A 17922-nucleotide genomic window follows, 5' to 3' on the forward strand; every position below is an offset into this window, starting at 1 on the left:
TTTTAATTACATTTGAACTAATATTTAATGTTACTCTTTATTCTTTGTCCCCAACCAAGTTCCTGATTATGTGAGTCATTCTGAGCAGAGGCTTAACTACACATCTGTAAGAAAGCACAATATTGCCTTTATTCTCATTGTCTCAGGTATTATAGAGCTGTTCTGTATCACAGGAAACAATAACTTGATGCCATGTTCTCTTTGCTTGATGTGCATATGATCCTAGACCTGTAGTATGTTTGTGAAATAAACTTTATGGGAGCGTATGCTGTGTGGGACTGCTTTATCTCTGCAATCATTTTCCAAAATTCAGTGTTGCCCTAGAAACTAACTGCCCAGCATTAATTATATAATAACAATTATATAGGAAGCTGCTGTTAAAATTGATTGTTAGTGAGATCCTTGCAGTCTCCATAAATAATAATAGCCACTGGAAAGTGGTTATGGTTTAATAACTTTGGTGGTGTATCTTCACAATACTTGTCCTTTTCCAGTCATTTGTCCTGTGATTACCTTGATGGATAGGAGGAGACTGTAGTAAACTTAACCTAGAGAAGATGCTATCCTGCTTTTTGCCTGCCCCCTTTCATCCACTGTCTATCAGAGCTTCGGGAAACTTTACTTTTTTCTACAGAACTCTTTGAAATAAAATATTCAGTGGAATCCAACCTGAAAGAGGCTCAGCGCCTTGAAAATATAAGGAGATGGGCAGTTACTGCTTTATTAACTTTGTCTAAGTATTTGAATGAGTAAGAATGGAAACTGGGGCTCACTGTGCTTTGAAAAGGGCATTTTTTATTGATTTGATGAACTTGTATTCAAGTTGTAATTCAGAAATTGGTTTAAAAATTGGAAGACTAAAACTTGCATCCAGGCACAATAAATGTATTCAATATTCTGACACTGATGCTCATGATGAGAGAAGCTCTGCAAGATTTTTAAGGTAAGATGCAGATCAGTCAGTAATACCAGGTACAAAGATGGCATAATCTTGATTACCCGATTGTCTGGAGAATGGTTTTGTTAATAGATTTGGCATAGGAGGAGAAGAATTTGGTTCTAACATGAAAGCGATGGCCAGAATAAACCAACAGGATTGATGGATTTGTGGAAGGAAAATCATGTCAGCAAGTTAAAGAGGTTTTGTGTTAACCTTGCTTGTTAATGAAGATAATTCATGTGAACAGGATATTTGGAGGAGATTACTCACAGCAAGATTAGCCATGGGAGATATATCAAGGACCTGGAGGAACTTTTGAAGCCAATTATGTGGCTGACAGCTCCTACAGCTGTGGGAATTGAACCTCCAAGGGAAAAATACAAACTCTTGAAACATTCAAGATCTAGTCTAACTAAAATAAGCACTTCTCTTTTCCCTGTCCTTCCAAAATCTCTCAAGTGGAGAAACTTGGAATCATTGTTCTACTCATATAGTGCATTTCTTGGCTAAAACCAGTTACTTTACTTAAAATGGCCTTGTGGTTGTGTGGTATCTTTTCATGGGAGTTGTAGATGCATAAATGACTCAATTAGCCATTTCTCTTTTCTTTAGTAAAAGGAAAAGACCCAAATGCTTAGGTCAAGAAAATGGTCATAATGAAAGAAGAACTCCAGTTTTGCATCTTTCAACTCAGCTTGGGTTGAAATGATTTTAGCTTGTTTTGTATTAATGTTTGTGAATAACAATATTAGTATTTTGTAACTGACTGTGACTTAATAGTGACTGTTAGTAGTGTTTACATCTCTTCTGTGTGATGTGCCAGAAGCACAGAAAATACTGTGCTTCTATAGGACTGTCAGTGTTGGAAAGTAAGAATGTGAGATTAAAGATTTGCAATTTGAAGAATTTAAAGATTAACAAAATGCCATAATTTAAATTCTGATGTATGTAACTTTATTCTCAAACATATTTATACCTCAAATGCACTATCTAAAGTCAGATCAGTTTTGTTTCTGAAGCCTGTAGTGCTGTTTTCTGCAAATACTTGTGAACTTGTACCATTTGCTGCAAAAGCAAACCGGTGGCTCAGAGCTCCTGTAATCCCAGCTTCTGGCGTGCAAGGTATACTGGTCTTTTTGTCCCCTGATCCTTCCTTTTCAGGTTTAACTTTAATACTGCTTCTGCTTAGACAGCACCTGCTGTATCCAAGCTCTGTCCCAGTGCTCCTCAAACTCTGCTCTTCCTCTTTCCCATCTCCATCCCAGGCCCAATGTCTGGAGTGTGAATAATCTTTTTCTTCCCTCAGCTCCCATGGTCTGGATCCATGTATGCCAGTCCCCTGCTGCCATACAGTAAACTTAATTTCTGACAAATTGGCAGTTCCCAGTAAGGTTCTGAATTGTGGTAATTGTTGCCATAATTGGGATTTAAGTTTCTTACTGTGTGACTCTAAATATTGCAGTCACAATACAATGCTCCGAGTGTATGTTTACTTCACACTGGAAAGCTCTTCCCAATTAACTGTTGTGGACGATTTTCTCTGCTCTCTTAAAGGGAGCTTCAGGCTTACATCCCTGTGCTTATCAAGTCTGAGAGATTTAGTACTCAGCACAGGATAAAAGCAGTGGTTATTCAGTGCATTTGTGGCTCTGGATGAGGTGATGTTTTCCTTGGATGTTTCTGTTAGGTAGTGGCTGTAACTTGTAGCATTGTCTGACAGCCAATAAGTGAAGCAACAACTTGGGAATGCTACCAGTAGATGTATTTGTAAAACTAATTAATTCAGATAGACTTGTTCAGATTTAAATTCTTCTGGCAGAGCTAGTGCTGGCATGAAAATTGTCTGAGGGAAAAGGGAATGTGGATGAGAAGAGGCAGCACAGCAGTGAGAAGCTGTGTCCTGGTCTGCCGAAGTGTGTTGGGATGCTGATGTTGAGTAAGGGCTGGGAAGGTGCTGCAGACTAAGAATACACGGTGCATCTTGTTTGATAAAGACTAATCGTCTAAGAAAGTCAAAAAGTGAAGAAGACTGTGTTCAGACCTGTCAAACTATATGGCTGAATAATCTTGTCTATATTTCCCCTGCGCCAGTAATTTCCTTTTGGTCTATTCATGGTTCCTTACAGCAGTTACCCTTTAGAAATTTTGTGGACTGCAAGGGATGCTGATTGTGCCACAGAATTTTTTGTTGGCTAAACTTAAGTCCCAGAGAAAGGAAATTAGAAGGAAGGGGTCATGTACGGTTTGTTTATAACTATGTAAATTTTACTAAGACTTTGCAATTCCATGGTCTGGAATAGCTGGAAAGCTGCACAGAAAGTGGTAGGTGAGACACAAGCTTCCTCAAAGGGTCATCATATCCATTGTATAAACTAATTAATACAGAGATCTTGAGCCTGCAGCCTGCAAATTGAGTAGCATATTATATAGCCTCCAAAATAATTTCCAATTAGAACTTCAGCAGGCTTAAGAGATAAACCTGCTAAATGTTGTTATTGAGAGCTAATGCAGAAATAGGTTTTGATGACTGAGCATTAATTGAAATAGGTATTTTGCATTCAGCCATGTATCTTGTGGTGTCTGGTTTCCTTTAAACCATTTCCTGATGGAGTTAAGTATTATAATATTTTTCTAATTAAGTTACTTTGAAGAGCTCAGGACTTGCACAGCATATGATATCTTGTAAACTCTGCCACTTGCATTTGCTGATACTTTTGGTCTGTGCTGATGGACCTTTTTTCTAATCTCCTTGTTCTGTTTCACAAATAGAGACATTTGGGGCTACTCAGCAGCTGCTGTGTGGTCTCCTGATGCCATCTGAGAGCCTCAGGCAACTCCCCACCAGCCAGCCCCATTCTTCAGGTCATAGCTGGGCTGAGACAAATATAGTGCAATTGAGAGCTCCATGGAGGTGCCCAGAAAAACAGGTTATTCCTATGAGAATTTTGATGTTGGGTATACTCCTGTGTCATGATTCTAATGGAGGAAGGGCAGATCCTGACTTTTCTATCCACAGACACTGTGGCTGTTGATGCTTGTTGTGCAGCTTCCTGGGTTTTCCATCAGTGTTATTTCCCAAACAATGACAAATAAATTTAAGTATTAAATTACATTTTTAGAGTAATTACATTGGTGTTTAATAATACTGATGGTTATTCCAGCCATTAGTATGCTTGCGTGGTACATTCATTGGTAGCAGAATGTATTTAATCTTGCATCTGACCAACAGCAACTTCACAGTCGATATTCAAGGGTTTGCTGGAACAATTATTCTGCACAAGAGGTACTCTGCAAGGAGAGGAAAAAAAATACTTTTCATAGCTTTTCTGCTGTGAAAACAGAATGGTTTTGGTTGGAAGGGACTTTAAAGCTTATCTCATTCCAACCCTCTGCCATGAATCTTCCAGAATCCCGGGTTGCTCCAAGCCCCACACAACCTGGACACTTCCAGGGATGGGGCAGCCACAGCTTCTCTGGCAACCTGTGCTAGGGTTTCCCCACCCTTTAGTAAATAATTTATTCCTAATATCTCATCTAAACCTACTTAAGTCAGCTCAGAACCACTCTCCCTTGTCCTGGCACTGTATGCCCTTGTAGCCCCCTATACTTGCACAAAATCACATTTTCATCTGTTAAAAAACAACCAAACAACATATTTATTCCTTATGCTTCTTGTTTCTTCCAGGGCCAGTTGTGCCCTTCTGTACAAAATCTTTTTGCATGGAATAAATGCATCCAGGATACTGGATGAGTGGGGTCATGGGATGCACTTTGCAATGGCAAGTGCAATTTATCTTCATCATTATGTACCTAAAAACAGTCTGACAGGCAGACAGGCAGTTTAAGAGACAGGTATATTCATAAAAACAAAATACCTGCAAACTCTTTGCTTGTTATCTTGATAAACTGGTATATCAGGGCCCTGGCCCCATTCTGCATGTAATACAGTACTGAGTATTACTGCAGTAAAACTCCTGCAGGTAGCTTTATTGACAGTCACAGATAACTGTGCATTATTGACACCAATTTGCACAGACAGGATAATGTTATGATTTTACAGTTCCTGGAAAATACAGAACGTGAAGTGCCTGACATCCTGCCATTGATAGCTTTTATGTCTGAAATATCTGAAAATATTATTTCAGGATGTAGTAGAATATTGTAAATTTGAAGATGCTTGCTGATTAGTGTTGAAACAAATAATAAGACAGTCTCAGTCTCCATCCGTTTGTAGGCTGAAAGCTCTTCAGGACAGGCTGTGTTTTTACCTTTAATGTGTGTATGATATTCTGAGTGATGAAGAATGAGAAAGTATCAGTACTGAAAAACTTGAGCATATTGGTATCAGGAAATGTTTGAGTAAAATGTGATGGCTATTGCTTAAATTCATCAGTTTTGCCATTCCAGATGTATTTCATCACCAAATACTCACGTTGTGCAACAGCTGAATATGAGAATGTTCAAAACATTTGCATTCAGAAAGCTGTGTTTGTGCTCATCCTGTTTCACGGGCTACATTCAAAATATGTTTTGTTGGAGGAGTTTCTAAATAATTTACTTTATAAAAGTAAGGTTTGTTATAAAAGGTCCAGTACCTTAAAGAAATTTTTAACACCTTCCTGTTCTGGGCAGTGAGCGTGAGTGTGAAATGAGAATATTCTCAGATGCAGAAGGCTCCCTCCAGTGCTTAATTTTATTCTGTTCCCTGTATCAGTGCAGTCAGGCACATACTCAGGTGCCTGCACGTCTAAGGTACTCTGCAGTTGCAGAGAGGTGAGCAAATCACACAGTGGAAAAGGGACTGGTGAACCAAGTAATGTCACAGAATCGCAGACTGGGTTTTGGAAGGGGCCTTAAAGCTCATCCAGTTGAGCCCACTGCCATGGGCAGGGACACTTCACCAGACCGGGTTTCTCCAAGCCCTGTCCAGCCTGGCTGAGAGCTGTTATCTGCAGTCCTGGGCTTTTACATTTTGGTAGCTCCAGTCTGATCCCATGGCCTGAACACCCATTAGTTGTTGGTATGGGATGTCATGCTAGTTTAACTTAAATTCTTTTCTCAGATTATGCAACTGCTTAAGCATTTTTAATTATGAGTAGCAGTGAATTAGAAGAAAAACACAGTTTATTGCAAATGAGGCATCCATAAATCCAGGATAAACAAAGCTGCCTTTGGTTTCTGGAAGACATTTTTTTTCCCCATGTCAGCATTGCAGACCATTGAGTGAGTGTGTGAAAATTAACGATGCAGATGAAATACATGAATATTAAGTGATGGGAGCATACAATAAAATAATAAAAAAAAATGTAGTGCAGTTTTATAGTACTAATATTTTTCTAGGTTTACAAAGTGGCAAGCTATAGAATGACATGAAGACATATTTAAATTGGACATGTGTTAACAATGCCATTTAAATTGTTCAGTCATTTAAAACTTTAATGGTTATATCAGTGGTAGTATGTCCTTTGACAATTTTTTTTATTGTATGTAGAGCTTAATTTACATTAGTTTAATGTTTTCTTACACTTTCAGTGTTAATTTAAATTTTAATTAGATTATTTTCTCCACTCTGCTTAAAGCACTAAAGCATGTGTAATCTGCTGTACCTTAGTGAGTCTTTCCCAATTTTCTTACGTATCTTGCCACATGTGACATCAAGAGGATGTAGTGTTTTGAGATATGTTTTTGGTTGGGGAAGCTGCTGTGATGGTTGGTAAGCAGAAGTACTGAAAGGGGCTTCTTGGATTGGACCTTTCCAGGAAGCTAACCTGACCCTGGAAAAGGATGTGTGTGGTGCCAACTTGGGTAACCAAAAAGACTGAGTAGTAACAGCTCCTGCAAACAGCATTGTGTGCTCTTGATGTCACAGCAAAGTTGTCTTTTAGTGCCAAAAGGTAAGGTTGCCCCATCTCTTCCAGAATTAGATGTACTTTCCAGAGCTCTTTCTTTTGAGAAACAGCATGGTTCAGGTTTGGGTGGGTCTTTAATCACCAGCAAAAGACTTCTACAAGTAATTTGCTATCACAGAAATGTTCCTTCTTCTATGAAAGAAGGTTCCATCTCAAAATTTTTCTTGTTCCCCAAGTGGCTTTTCTCTCCTCCATTTTCAAAGCTTTGTTCAACTGAACCTTTTCTATTTACAAACATTCAGAAATGAATGTTGTTCTGTAGCCTTGATTATAATTGGCAGATTAGTGAAGTATATTGATGTCAGCAAACCTCTTAACTGATAGAGAAGCTAAATATTTGTATTCTAGAGGAAAAATATGGAATAAGTCATTAAGAAATTTAAAACCCATGTTTCTAAAACATGTTGTGTATGTTAATTAAGAATGTTAAAAGTTGGTATTTTCAAGACATAGTGGTAGTTATGGCTGGTGGAAAACCATATGTGGCCTCCTCCTTTGGAAGGAGCTCTGCTGTGGAATAATGAATAAACCATCCACGATGGTGTGTAGCAGGAAATAATGGAACTTGACCTATTGACTTGTTAATATGAGTAGTTTATTCTTTAGGATTAGCTGGGTGGGTTTTGTCTTTGGAACCTGATCCTTTTCCAAGTGTTTGGTTGTTGTAAAGTGCCTGATGGAGCAGAAATGGTAGGGCCAAGACCATGACCTTTGTTCCAAGCACCATTCTTGTCCTCATTAGTGATTACTTAATTAGCAAATGCTGCAACATCAGCAGAGGGAGGCTGGACAGTGGCTGAACTTGAAGAATGTGTTTATGTAAAGCAAAACAAAAAAGAAAACAACTCCTCCTTGACCTCCAGGAGTTTGATAAAATCTTTTTACATGACAAAATTACTTTGCTTAAACAACCTGCAACAGGAAATTGGTGCTTTTTCCTAACTACAGGGGATGTAGCAATACTAGTCATCTGTTTTGTCATAAAACTGATAATGATTATTTCTGGATTTAAACGGGTGCAAACCCTGAAACTTCCAGTTGCGCATAATTCCTTTATAATTGTGGTGTTTTGAAAAAAAATAAAATCTCTTGTCTTTCATTTTCTACTATAAGGAATAGAATTATAAGTTATTTTACTTTTTTTTTCTTTAAATTGAAAATGATCATGTGGTAGAGTTGATCTCAATTTGGTATTTAGTTTGTAGAGAAATCCTTACATGGATTTCAGTTCACCTCAGTGTTGGAGCTGACATTAAAAATGATAGTTCTGTATTTTCTGAACTGAATTAATGGTTGTATGAGTGAGAGTAGTTTAGCCATTATTTTTATGTGTTGCAAAAACACAAGACTCATGACTGGATCACATGCTGTGTGGAAAAAACATGAAAGAAGGCATGAAAATTTGAACTCTGGGTTTCTTACTATAAATGTGTGAAAATGCCAGTTTTCTTTGTGAAACTTGTGCTTGTCTGGTCTGGGTGAGAAAGTTTTAGTTGTCATGTTGTTTATGACTATATTGCAGTAATGTAATTAAATATTTTTTCTTTTCCTTCAGTAGACCATTAGCAAAATCAAAACTTGACAGTAGGAGCTGCCGTGCTCATATTAATTATAATTCTTTATCCTAACTGGGTTACACTGATAATTTCTTTGTTGCAATAATCTGAAACTTTGTTGTAATCATCTGAAGCTTGAGTAACCTCACAGTTTCAGGAGAGTCTCAGATTGATTTGTGATGGAAAGGATATTTCTGCTCACTTGGTTCCACCCATCTGCCGTGGGCAGGGACATCTTCCACTCTCCCAGGTTGCTCCAAACCCCGTCCAGCCTGGCCTTGGACACTTCCAGGGATGGGGCATCCACAGCTTCTGTGGGCAACCTGTGCCAGGGCCTCCCCACCCTCACAGGGAAGAATTTCTTCCTAATATCTAATCAAAACCTCTCTTTCTCCACCCTAGTTTAGTTTAGTTAGAATTTAGCTTCAGTTTAGTTCCTTAATTTGTTTTCCCATAGTTGTAGATATCCCCCAGAAGTTTTGGAGTGTTGTTTATAATCATGAGTTATTTTAAGTGTTCTGTATAAAGTGGTAGTGGTTTCATTATGGATCTTTCCCATCACAGTGACCATGTATGTAACTCAAATCTTGCATGGCTGGAGTTTCAGATGTACTTTTAAAACATAATTTCAGTGATGACAGTTAGAGCTGATCCATTTTTTAAGTGTCTGTCTCCACTCATGTCTTAACTTCCTTCTAATTCTTACGTTACTCCCTGCTTTGCATTAACCAGTTCTTCAGTTATCTCACCTGCTGGTAGGTGCTAAAACGTGGTTGATGTTGGCAGTCTGAGTTTGTAACGTGGCAGCTACAACCACTGAACTGCTAATCCAGCCACTGTGCTGCTCATCAAGGAGTTTGTTTTATGTGTTGGGGCTGTGGAGTCACTTTCCCTCGTGCCCAGGGAGTGAGTAGGTCAAGCATTCCCACCTCAGGCTGGCAGGTCAGGAGTGAAGACAAGCTTACTTAATGTGCAAAGCCAGATATATTCAGTTCCAGCTACCACTACAGTGGCAAATGGATTGATTTGAGAAGTTGCTGGTCTGTAACACACCCCGCACATCCCCCAGCAGTGTCTAGCTCAGTCCTCTTTCGCTGGTAGCTCCAGCACCCTCAGATTTTGTTGTGTGGTGCCTTCTCCAGAGGTGATTTCTCTAAAGTCACCTCTGTTGTTCAGTGTCCTGAAGGAAGTCTGCTGTTAGAGTTGATGAGCTGAAACACATCTGGTTGTTTTTATCTGCTTTTCCTCAGCTGCTGTCTCACACTACCCATTATGCTTTGTTACATTTGTGTTCTTTCATACATAAACAGAACTCATCACCATGACCCAGTCCTTGTGATGGTACAAGTAGCAACATAAAGACAGAGATCACAAGTTAAGGCTCAGTGTGAGAAAAGAAGTTCTCTGTCCCCTCCTTTGGTGGGAGGTTGAAGGGGTGACATAGAGTTGAGGGAGCTCTCATTAAAGTGCTCCATGCTGAGTAGTATTTTGGACTCTTTGGAATTTATGTATATTTGTTTTTACAAGGCCCATTTAATATTTAATTAAAATGTACATAGGTTTTCTTGTCAGAACTGAAATGTATTATGAGTCGTTGTGAGTATCTGCAAGTAGTAATGATTTTACAAAAGAACATTCTTCATATTTGGACTTTACATAGCAGGCCGTGATGAGGGATGCTGAATAAATTAAAATATTATGGTAATGATACTATCTAATTTGCATTTTTCATACAATAGTTTTCATCAATTTTTCTTTGTTCTTTTCTCGTTTTTTAACAACATGGACCATTGCCAATTATTTTTGTTACTGTAAAGGTAAAATAGGCTGTTCATCTCATTCCTTTTTGTTTGCTTTTTTCCATCCCACTCTAGTTTTGGCAAGCAGTCTGGAGGAAAGCGAGGATGCGAATGTATCATATTGGAACCTTCAGAAATGATTGTGGTAAGGCAGATTTTTTTCATATGTATTTAAATCTATTGCTGGTTTCAGCGAATTTTTTTCTCTTTTACAGCAGAAAGCTTATTGTAAAGCATTCTATGAAATTGCAGTAAAATTGCCTTGATTTCAATTATACCTATGGCTGCTCTCATAACAGCAGTAGCTATGTAAATTTAATCTAGATGGGTAAATGATGATGATGATTAGGTCATTCTTTCTAAAATTATGCTTACTTGAGTTTCAAAAGCCTGACAGTCACGGCTGAGCTGAGCATTCCTGAGTCAGGCTATGGCAGCATTCTATCTTGAGTATTTTATTTACACCCCCATTCCCCATTTCATGGCTTTTATTGGTCATGTCTGGGTGGAAAAGTGTTCTTCCTCCAAGCCTTTGTAGGGCCATATAGTGTAAAGGCTTGTAGGTAGGAGAAGAAACATGAGAGTGCTTAGCCAAGCTATAAGGGTAGGATTTGTCACTATCATTAATGTCCAGGATTCCTTCTGCTTCTTCAGAACACTTATTGGTACTGTACATATATAGATGCATGTATACATGCTTAGAGAGTGTAGCTTAGTCCTTCCCAGGCTGTTGTACACATGCTGTGAGCAGTGGCAATATTAGGATTGCTTTTCCATAGTGAAGACTGACATTGTATCCCAGCATTGTGCCTGGGGACACAGGCAGATCTCTTCCAACTTTCACCTCAGATGTTTTTAATGGAGCAGGAACAAAGCTATTTGTTGTGCTCAGAACCCACATGTCTGTTAATGAGACTCCCATCTCCAGACTACTATTGATTTAGCTGCCCTAGATCTAGATATGGTAACATTAAAACTAATATTTGACAGTGTCTCTTACTGAGCATGTAAATACTCAGCTTCCATAAAATATTTGTTTCTCACAGTGCATTACCAGCAGGGATGTCAGCAGTGTCCTGTACCAAGTCCACTTGCTGTCCTTTGTGCAGTTTGCTCTGTGCAGTGTCAGTCTGACTATGCTCATGGGCTCTGATAGCATCAGTAATATGCTCTGTGCTGCAGCATGTATTTCAAACTACAGTCTGCCACGAAGTGCAGGTTAAGAGTGCAAGAAACCTGTCTTCATGCTCTGGAGTGAAACAGTTAATTTGTTTTATTCCTAATTGTCCAGTCTCTTCTCAAAACTGGAGTGCTGGGGAGGAGATTTGTGCCTGGAGGGATGCCACAGTTCTGTTTGGGTGGCAATGTGTGCAGCCATGTCATGGGAGTGCCCCAGGCCCTCTGGTTTGCATTTGCTGCTTTGCATTTTTACTTTTTAATTGCAGCTGCCCAGGATCTGGTGGCTGAACTGAGCACGTGCTATACTCAGTGTGCCTGAGTGCTGTGCCAGGGCTGAGCTGAGTCCTTCTCCTCAGTGCTCCTGCAGCAGAGTGAGAAACACTCACTTATCCAGTCATTCCTATTATTAGGTATGAGGGAGAAATTCTTCCTTAGGAGGGTGGTGAGGCCCTGGCACAGGGTGCTCAGAGCAGCTGTGGCTGCTTCATCCCTGGAAGTGTTCAAGGCCGGGTTGGATGGGGCTTGGAACAACCTAGTGGAAGACTGGACTAGCCTGGTCTGGATGGTGACTTGACTCACTGCAGGTACATCACCATTACAATATAGAAATAAAAATAAAAATTTAAAAAATTAAAAAAGAGAGATGGAAATAAAAGAGGAGTTTCTGTGCAGTGTGTGCTTCAAGAGAGAAACTGACCCTGTTGAAATATTTATGGAAGAAACTAATGTTGTGTGTGTAACTTGAGCAGGCACAACTGTGATGGGTGTTTTCAGAGGAGCACAGTATCACAGTAGCTGGGGAAGCCAGCATTGGCCATGTCAGCAGCCTCACACACTGCTGGGTGTTCCTGGAGACAAAGGCACAGCCCAGGCAGCTGTTTGCTCTATTTAAAATCTCCTGAATTGTCTGTAATTGTAATTAAATGCCAGTGAGAGTATAGAGGCACTTCAAAGTATCTGACATCCTTCTCTGGAACTTCAGTATAATTTTCCAGTAGGAAAATCAGAGAATTAAAAGTGCACAGTAGTTTCTTCATTGTATTTATGGTCATATTTTACAGGTAAATGTAGCTAAAGGTGCTATTGGCTGTATTTTCTAGGAAGCACTTCAAATAGTGTGAGAAAAAAGCATCAGTGTGGTGGCATGCACCTTGCTAATGATCTTCACTGACATGAGGTGTACTTGAGTTTTAGTTCCCTGATTAACTCTTACTAATTTCTCTTAATTCTTTTATTTTCTCTAGTTTTTAATTTGTGATGTACTAATGAGATTTAATACATAATTCAAGCAAAATAATTAGTTAGCTACTTTAACTGTATGGTTTCCTGCTGGTGACTGATTTTTTTTTTTTTTTCCCCTTCTCTCCTGTCATTTTAGAATGTAAATCAGTTTTGTAGTGGGAATCCTCTGGGAATGGACCCATTTTAAAGGCCATAAAATGTGGTCAACTTAAGTTAATGAGGATAACAGATAGTGTGTGAATGGGCATTGTAACTCATATTTTTGGAGGCTGAGCAATCTATTGAATTAATAATAGCCCCATTTATCATTTAAGAAGATGGCCCAGAATTGCAGCATATGTTGAAGTGTCACTGAAGTATGTTGAAGTGTCATTACTGTTGTTCCTTGGTGCTTTCATTTTCTTCTTCAGATCTAAGTGTAAGATTTCAGAAGAACAGTGTGATACATGCAGGTGGAAAATACTTCATTGCTGGTTTGAACTGCAGAGTGAAATAGGGCAATCCTGTGCTTAGATTGGATATTAGGGAGATTTTCTTCATGGGAAGGGTCAAGGCCTGCACAGACTGCTCAGGGCAGGGTGGAGTCACCCACCATCCCTGGAAGGATTTCGTGGATGTGTAGATGTAGCACTTGGGGACCTGCTTTAGTGGTGGGCCTGGCAGGGCTAGGGGCATGGTTGGATGTGATGATCTCCGAGTCCTTTTCCAACCTTAACAATTCTATGATACTGTATGGAAAATGAAATAATGAGAAGCAGTCTGTGGGGCAGCGTCTCTGTCTGACTCGATGGCAGCCTGGCTCTCCTGGCTCTGCAGTGGCCCAGGGAATCTCCCACTTCTCCCTTTGCTCCCACACCAGGATCCGGCTCACAGCACTCCCAGAGAAGCCGAATTCCTCCGCAGGGGTGTGGTGAGGGTGACACCTCTCTGCCAACAGGAATTTTTAGTTTTAACCAAGTGAAGGAAGGGCTGGGTGAGGTGCCCAGGTGTGCCTATCCTGCTGATGCACTGAACATCAAAACCAGTTCTTGTAAATCAAAAGTGTTGACGACCTGGTGGTCAGCTGGACTCAAAATACTGCTCATGCTGGTGGTACTGAGCTGGAAGCTCTGTGGTGTGGAGGTCTTTCCTGGTTTCTGATTTCCATGTTGCTTTTGTCAGCAGCAGTTCACTAACCAAAGGAAGCAGGTGGTCTCATTTTCCACCACTTGTTTGTTCTGACTTAGTGCTATCAAGTAATTAATTAATGCTTACATCTTAGTTTTTAGTTAGAATTGTGAAATAAAAATAGTTCCTTCTGTCACTGTTTGTTTTAATTTAGCCTTAAAAATACCTGTTCAGTTTAGGGTTTCTTGATAATAAGGGTTATCTGTGTTCAAAGAGTCTTTGTCTACCTCAGCAGTTTCTCAGGTCCAGGTTAGTCTGTTCTGTTGGAGAAGTTTGCTGCTTGTTTTGGTTTCTATGATCTTGTCAGACTGAATGCAGAAAAAAAATGAGAATGCATTTATTGAAGGAACTCACATACGGAAATTAAAAATTAAACCAGCACAATTTTGGTTATTTAATTAATAACTGTACAAATCCAAAATTCCTTATTTCTGGGGGACTTCTGTACAATTTGAGAGCAACATTGTTTCTAGATAAAAATCCATATTTATGCTACATGAAGAAAGGCTTATATATCAATCATTTTAGTGGATTTTTTGATGATACTGGATGGCCTGCTTAAAAAGATTTTTTTTTGTTTCTTTTTGTGTTTCTGCCTGCATCCACTGTATTCCTTATACCCTTACACCACTGTGCTTACTGCACTGCTGCAAATAGATATCTTTGGTTGTTGTCCTGTTCCTTTGCAAAGTAGTAAAATTATAGTGAAAAGTGTGGTTATCCCTTTTTCAACTCAGCTTTTCTGTTTTCTTTTTTTTTACAGTATTATGTGTGAGCTTCACTCTTCTTTTCTAACTTTTCATATTGTTGTATCTTTAACCCATGTTATTAAGGTATGATTTCTCTGTGGAATAAAAAATAACCCACAAGAGAAGCTCAGCTGCTTGTATCTCCCTTTGACCTCAGACAGACCATAGGTGTTTGGGAAGAGTGATGTGGAAGTAGATGTGATCCTGCTTTTGTGATGGTGTTAGTTTGGTCACTTTCTTGTTTCTGTCTGTTAAGTCTTTCTGTGTTCCATTTCTTTGTATCTTTTGGATTTTAATTTTAAAGTAATTTACTTGAGTATATGAAGTGAGAGCTGTGTAAGGCGATACAGAGGTTCTTCTCCTGTCCAGTAGTATAGTCTTAATGTTTAGGATTTTCCAGTGAAATTTGGAGGAAAAAAAATAAAAATAAGCCATTGAAGACAGTAGAAACTTCTACATAGTAAATATTGTAGAGAAGCTTCTTGCCTGCTGCAGCCTATTCGCATACATGTCTGTCCTGCTTCCTGCTGCGAGATATTTTTCCAAAACATCAAAAGGAAATGGGAAAGGATGAGACTGCTTTTTATAGAAAACAAGTATTGTAGCTATTGAGATAAAAGATTTCATGTTGGCTTTTACTAAACAGATAAATTTACCTAATTTTTTATGTTTAGTCAGAGATAATATTTAACATCAAATTATGAATGTGTTCCAGCCATTTCTCCATAATCCGTTGAAAGCAATTAGGCAGTGCGACATAGGTGAAGTAGCTATTTATAAAAAGCTGGAATATTTGAAGTTGTTTAGCTATGACTGGTACTAGAAATAAATTATGCTTTTAAAAATTACACTACTAAAAATAGGGTATAATGCAATATTTTTGCCAGATTGTAAATACACAAAAAAAGGTGACTTCTGTGTTGAAGATAAGCTTGAAATGAGCAGTGTCTGTAACTCCTTCCATGATACACGTGGATGCAGAAGAGGTTCTGCTGATGAGCTACATTGTTCAGAGAATATGTGTGCCTTTTTAAATTTTTTTTTTTTTTTTAAATATACTGTTTCCTGGAAGGAAACTGTGGCCTCAGCTCATTGTAATAAGGCACTTGTGAGATGTGCAGCAGCGGTTCTCTGAAACAACCACAGTCGCTTACTCCAGCAAAGTTTAGCTGCCCTGAACTTACATTTGTTCCTTCCCCATGAGCTTCCTACGGCTCAATCGGCTCACAGAGCTATGGAAGAACTGGATGTTTAACCAAGAGCCTGAACATGTGTTCCAGGTGGAGAACTCGAAAGACAATGAGGAAAACATCTTGCAGAGAGAAGTGCCCCTCCGGCAGTCCCGTCGGAGGTACAGGAAGATCAACCAGCGGGGTGAGCGCCAGACCATCACGGACAACGTGGATTCCAGCAGCTACGTGTCGGTGAGTCTGCCCTGCCCATCTCCTTGGCCTTGTGGTGTCTGCCTGGCTGGCCGGAATCTTCTTGTGGTGACAAAACTGCTCAAGTGAAATAGCCCGTGCTTGCTGTTTTTGGGAACACTTCTTTACTGTTGAGGGGCAGTGAAGTGGTTTGGATTGTGACACCATAGGTGGAAGTGAAGGTAGTAATTGGAAAAGATGGTTTTTTTTTGGTTTAGGGATCTTCAGCTGAGCACTATAAATAAATCTTAATATGCTCACTGGACAGAGAAATGATCTTTCTTCATTTTTTGTTGGTTTTACATGGTGTTATTTTGGTAAGATGTAGAAATTGGTGGTTTTCTTTTTTTTCCCTTAATATATTTGAGCTGTGCCTTAGAGCTGTGTTAATTGCAAGTGCAGATAAATACAGCATTAACGCTCTTGTACTTGGTTGTGTTTACTTGCTTAAAAATAGTGTAGTGGTAGTTCAAACATCAAAAGGAATAACAACTGATCTAGTCATAAAGAGCAGCAGAGACTATAAACTTTGTACTGTGTGGAGGCACGTAACTGTGGTTTCAGGGCTGCAAGGTGTATGTGAAGGTTTTTATTCACCGTTATTTTTCAAACTTCCTGCTTGGTAACAGGATATATGTGATGTAGACAAATAATATGATTGAAAATAATTGGTCTAGATAATTTGATCTGCTTTGAAAATCAAAGTTTAAAACGGGTACTAACATTGAAGTACAAGCCTGGAATAGTATTCATGCTCAGAAGACAAAAAGTCAATTTCTTTCCATTTTCCTCATCTTCCTTTTCATCTCCCCAAAAGAGGTAGATTCTCAGTTGATATGCTTCAAAATATCTGAGGAGTACAGTCAGATATGAGCTTATAACTTCTATAAACTGATGTTTTTTCTGTATATTGGTAGCAGTTGGGTCACAGGTGGTGATTTTAGGCCTTGCACAGCATTACTGTGTCTGTGACAGGAAAAGAATATGCTACTTGAAGTTTAACATCCTCTGCCATCTCATTTCTAGAACTGTCACATATGTTGGATTTTATCATTAGTAAGACATTAAATTAGTTATTGAAGAAATGAGATGTTGGATCCTCACACTCTGGGTGGGTGTGCATAAAGCTTTATTAGGAATTAAATTCCAGTCTGTGTAAGACAGAACCTATCTCTGTCTCTTTGGTGTTTGTGACAGTGAATAAGCACACAGCTAATAATTCTCAGGTTTCATTGCTAAGAGTAGGAGAATCCCAGGAACAGCTGATGCTGGTGCTACCTATGCAGCTTGCCTGGAGGGATGCGTGAGAAGGAACTCGGCGTCTTTGTTCTGGGAAAGACCAAGTTTCACGGCTTCCTGCATGATTTCAGGGGCTGTCAGTTATTGCTGCAAGGAGTCAGTGTGCTACATTCACAGGACTGTGGTTAGTCAGCAGATCATGTTCTCATTAAGAAGATTCTTCAAGGTGGTCTGTTCTTCTTTATGTTGATTTATTTCATTGTTACCAACAATACAAGGTGCCTGTGCCTGTAGTTGCTTGCTGCAAACCTGGTGGCTTCCTCAGATTTGTGGGGAAAAAAAAATACACACACACACACACACACACACACACACACACACACATATATATATATATATATATATATATATATATATATATATGTATGAGGTGTTTGTTTGATGGAAAACAGTATAAACTTCTTAAATCAGTAGAACATTCCCAAATCTGCTTTTATCTGTTAATTAGGAATATATAAGAAGAGTCCTGTAACACTGTTTTCCTAGATGAGTGACTGCTAAGTGGCAAGGACTAAACAACCACCTCTCTGCTTCCAGATCGCCAAGATTTTGGGTTTTCAGCAGTCTGAATTGAAATACCAATCCTTGCTTTGTAGACTGCAAGCTTCTAATTGGAAAGTGTCATACTCAGAGTACTTAAGGTAGCAAAAAATAATTTGGA

General features: G+C 39.1%; 1 protein-coding gene across 11 annotated transcripts in view; it reads left to right on the forward strand.

Annotated features, from left to right (window-relative positions):
• The window catches only part of RAPGEF6 (Rap guanine nucleotide exchange factor 6), a 126777-nt gene that overhangs the window by 37000 nt on the left and 71855 nt on the right, over positions 1-17922 (forward strand). For all 11 annotated transcript variants that reach the window (XM_085591232.1, XM_085591228.1, XM_085591231.1 and 8 more), the window contains exons 5-6: positions 10280-10349; positions 15822-15965. In XM_085591232.1, coding sequence (XP_085447358.1) covers positions 10280-10349; positions 15822-15965 — 214 coding nt within the window. The remainder of the gene's footprint in view (positions 1-10279; positions 10350-15821; positions 15966-17922) is intronic.

The sequence above is a fragment of the Lonchura striata genome, chromosome 13 (genome assembly GCF_050655825.1).
Source record: "Lonchura striata isolate lonStrDom1 chromosome 13, ASM5065582v1, whole genome shotgun sequence".
Taxonomy (NCBI): Eukaryota; Metazoa; Chordata; class Aves; order Passeriformes; family Estrildidae; genus Lonchura; species Lonchura striata.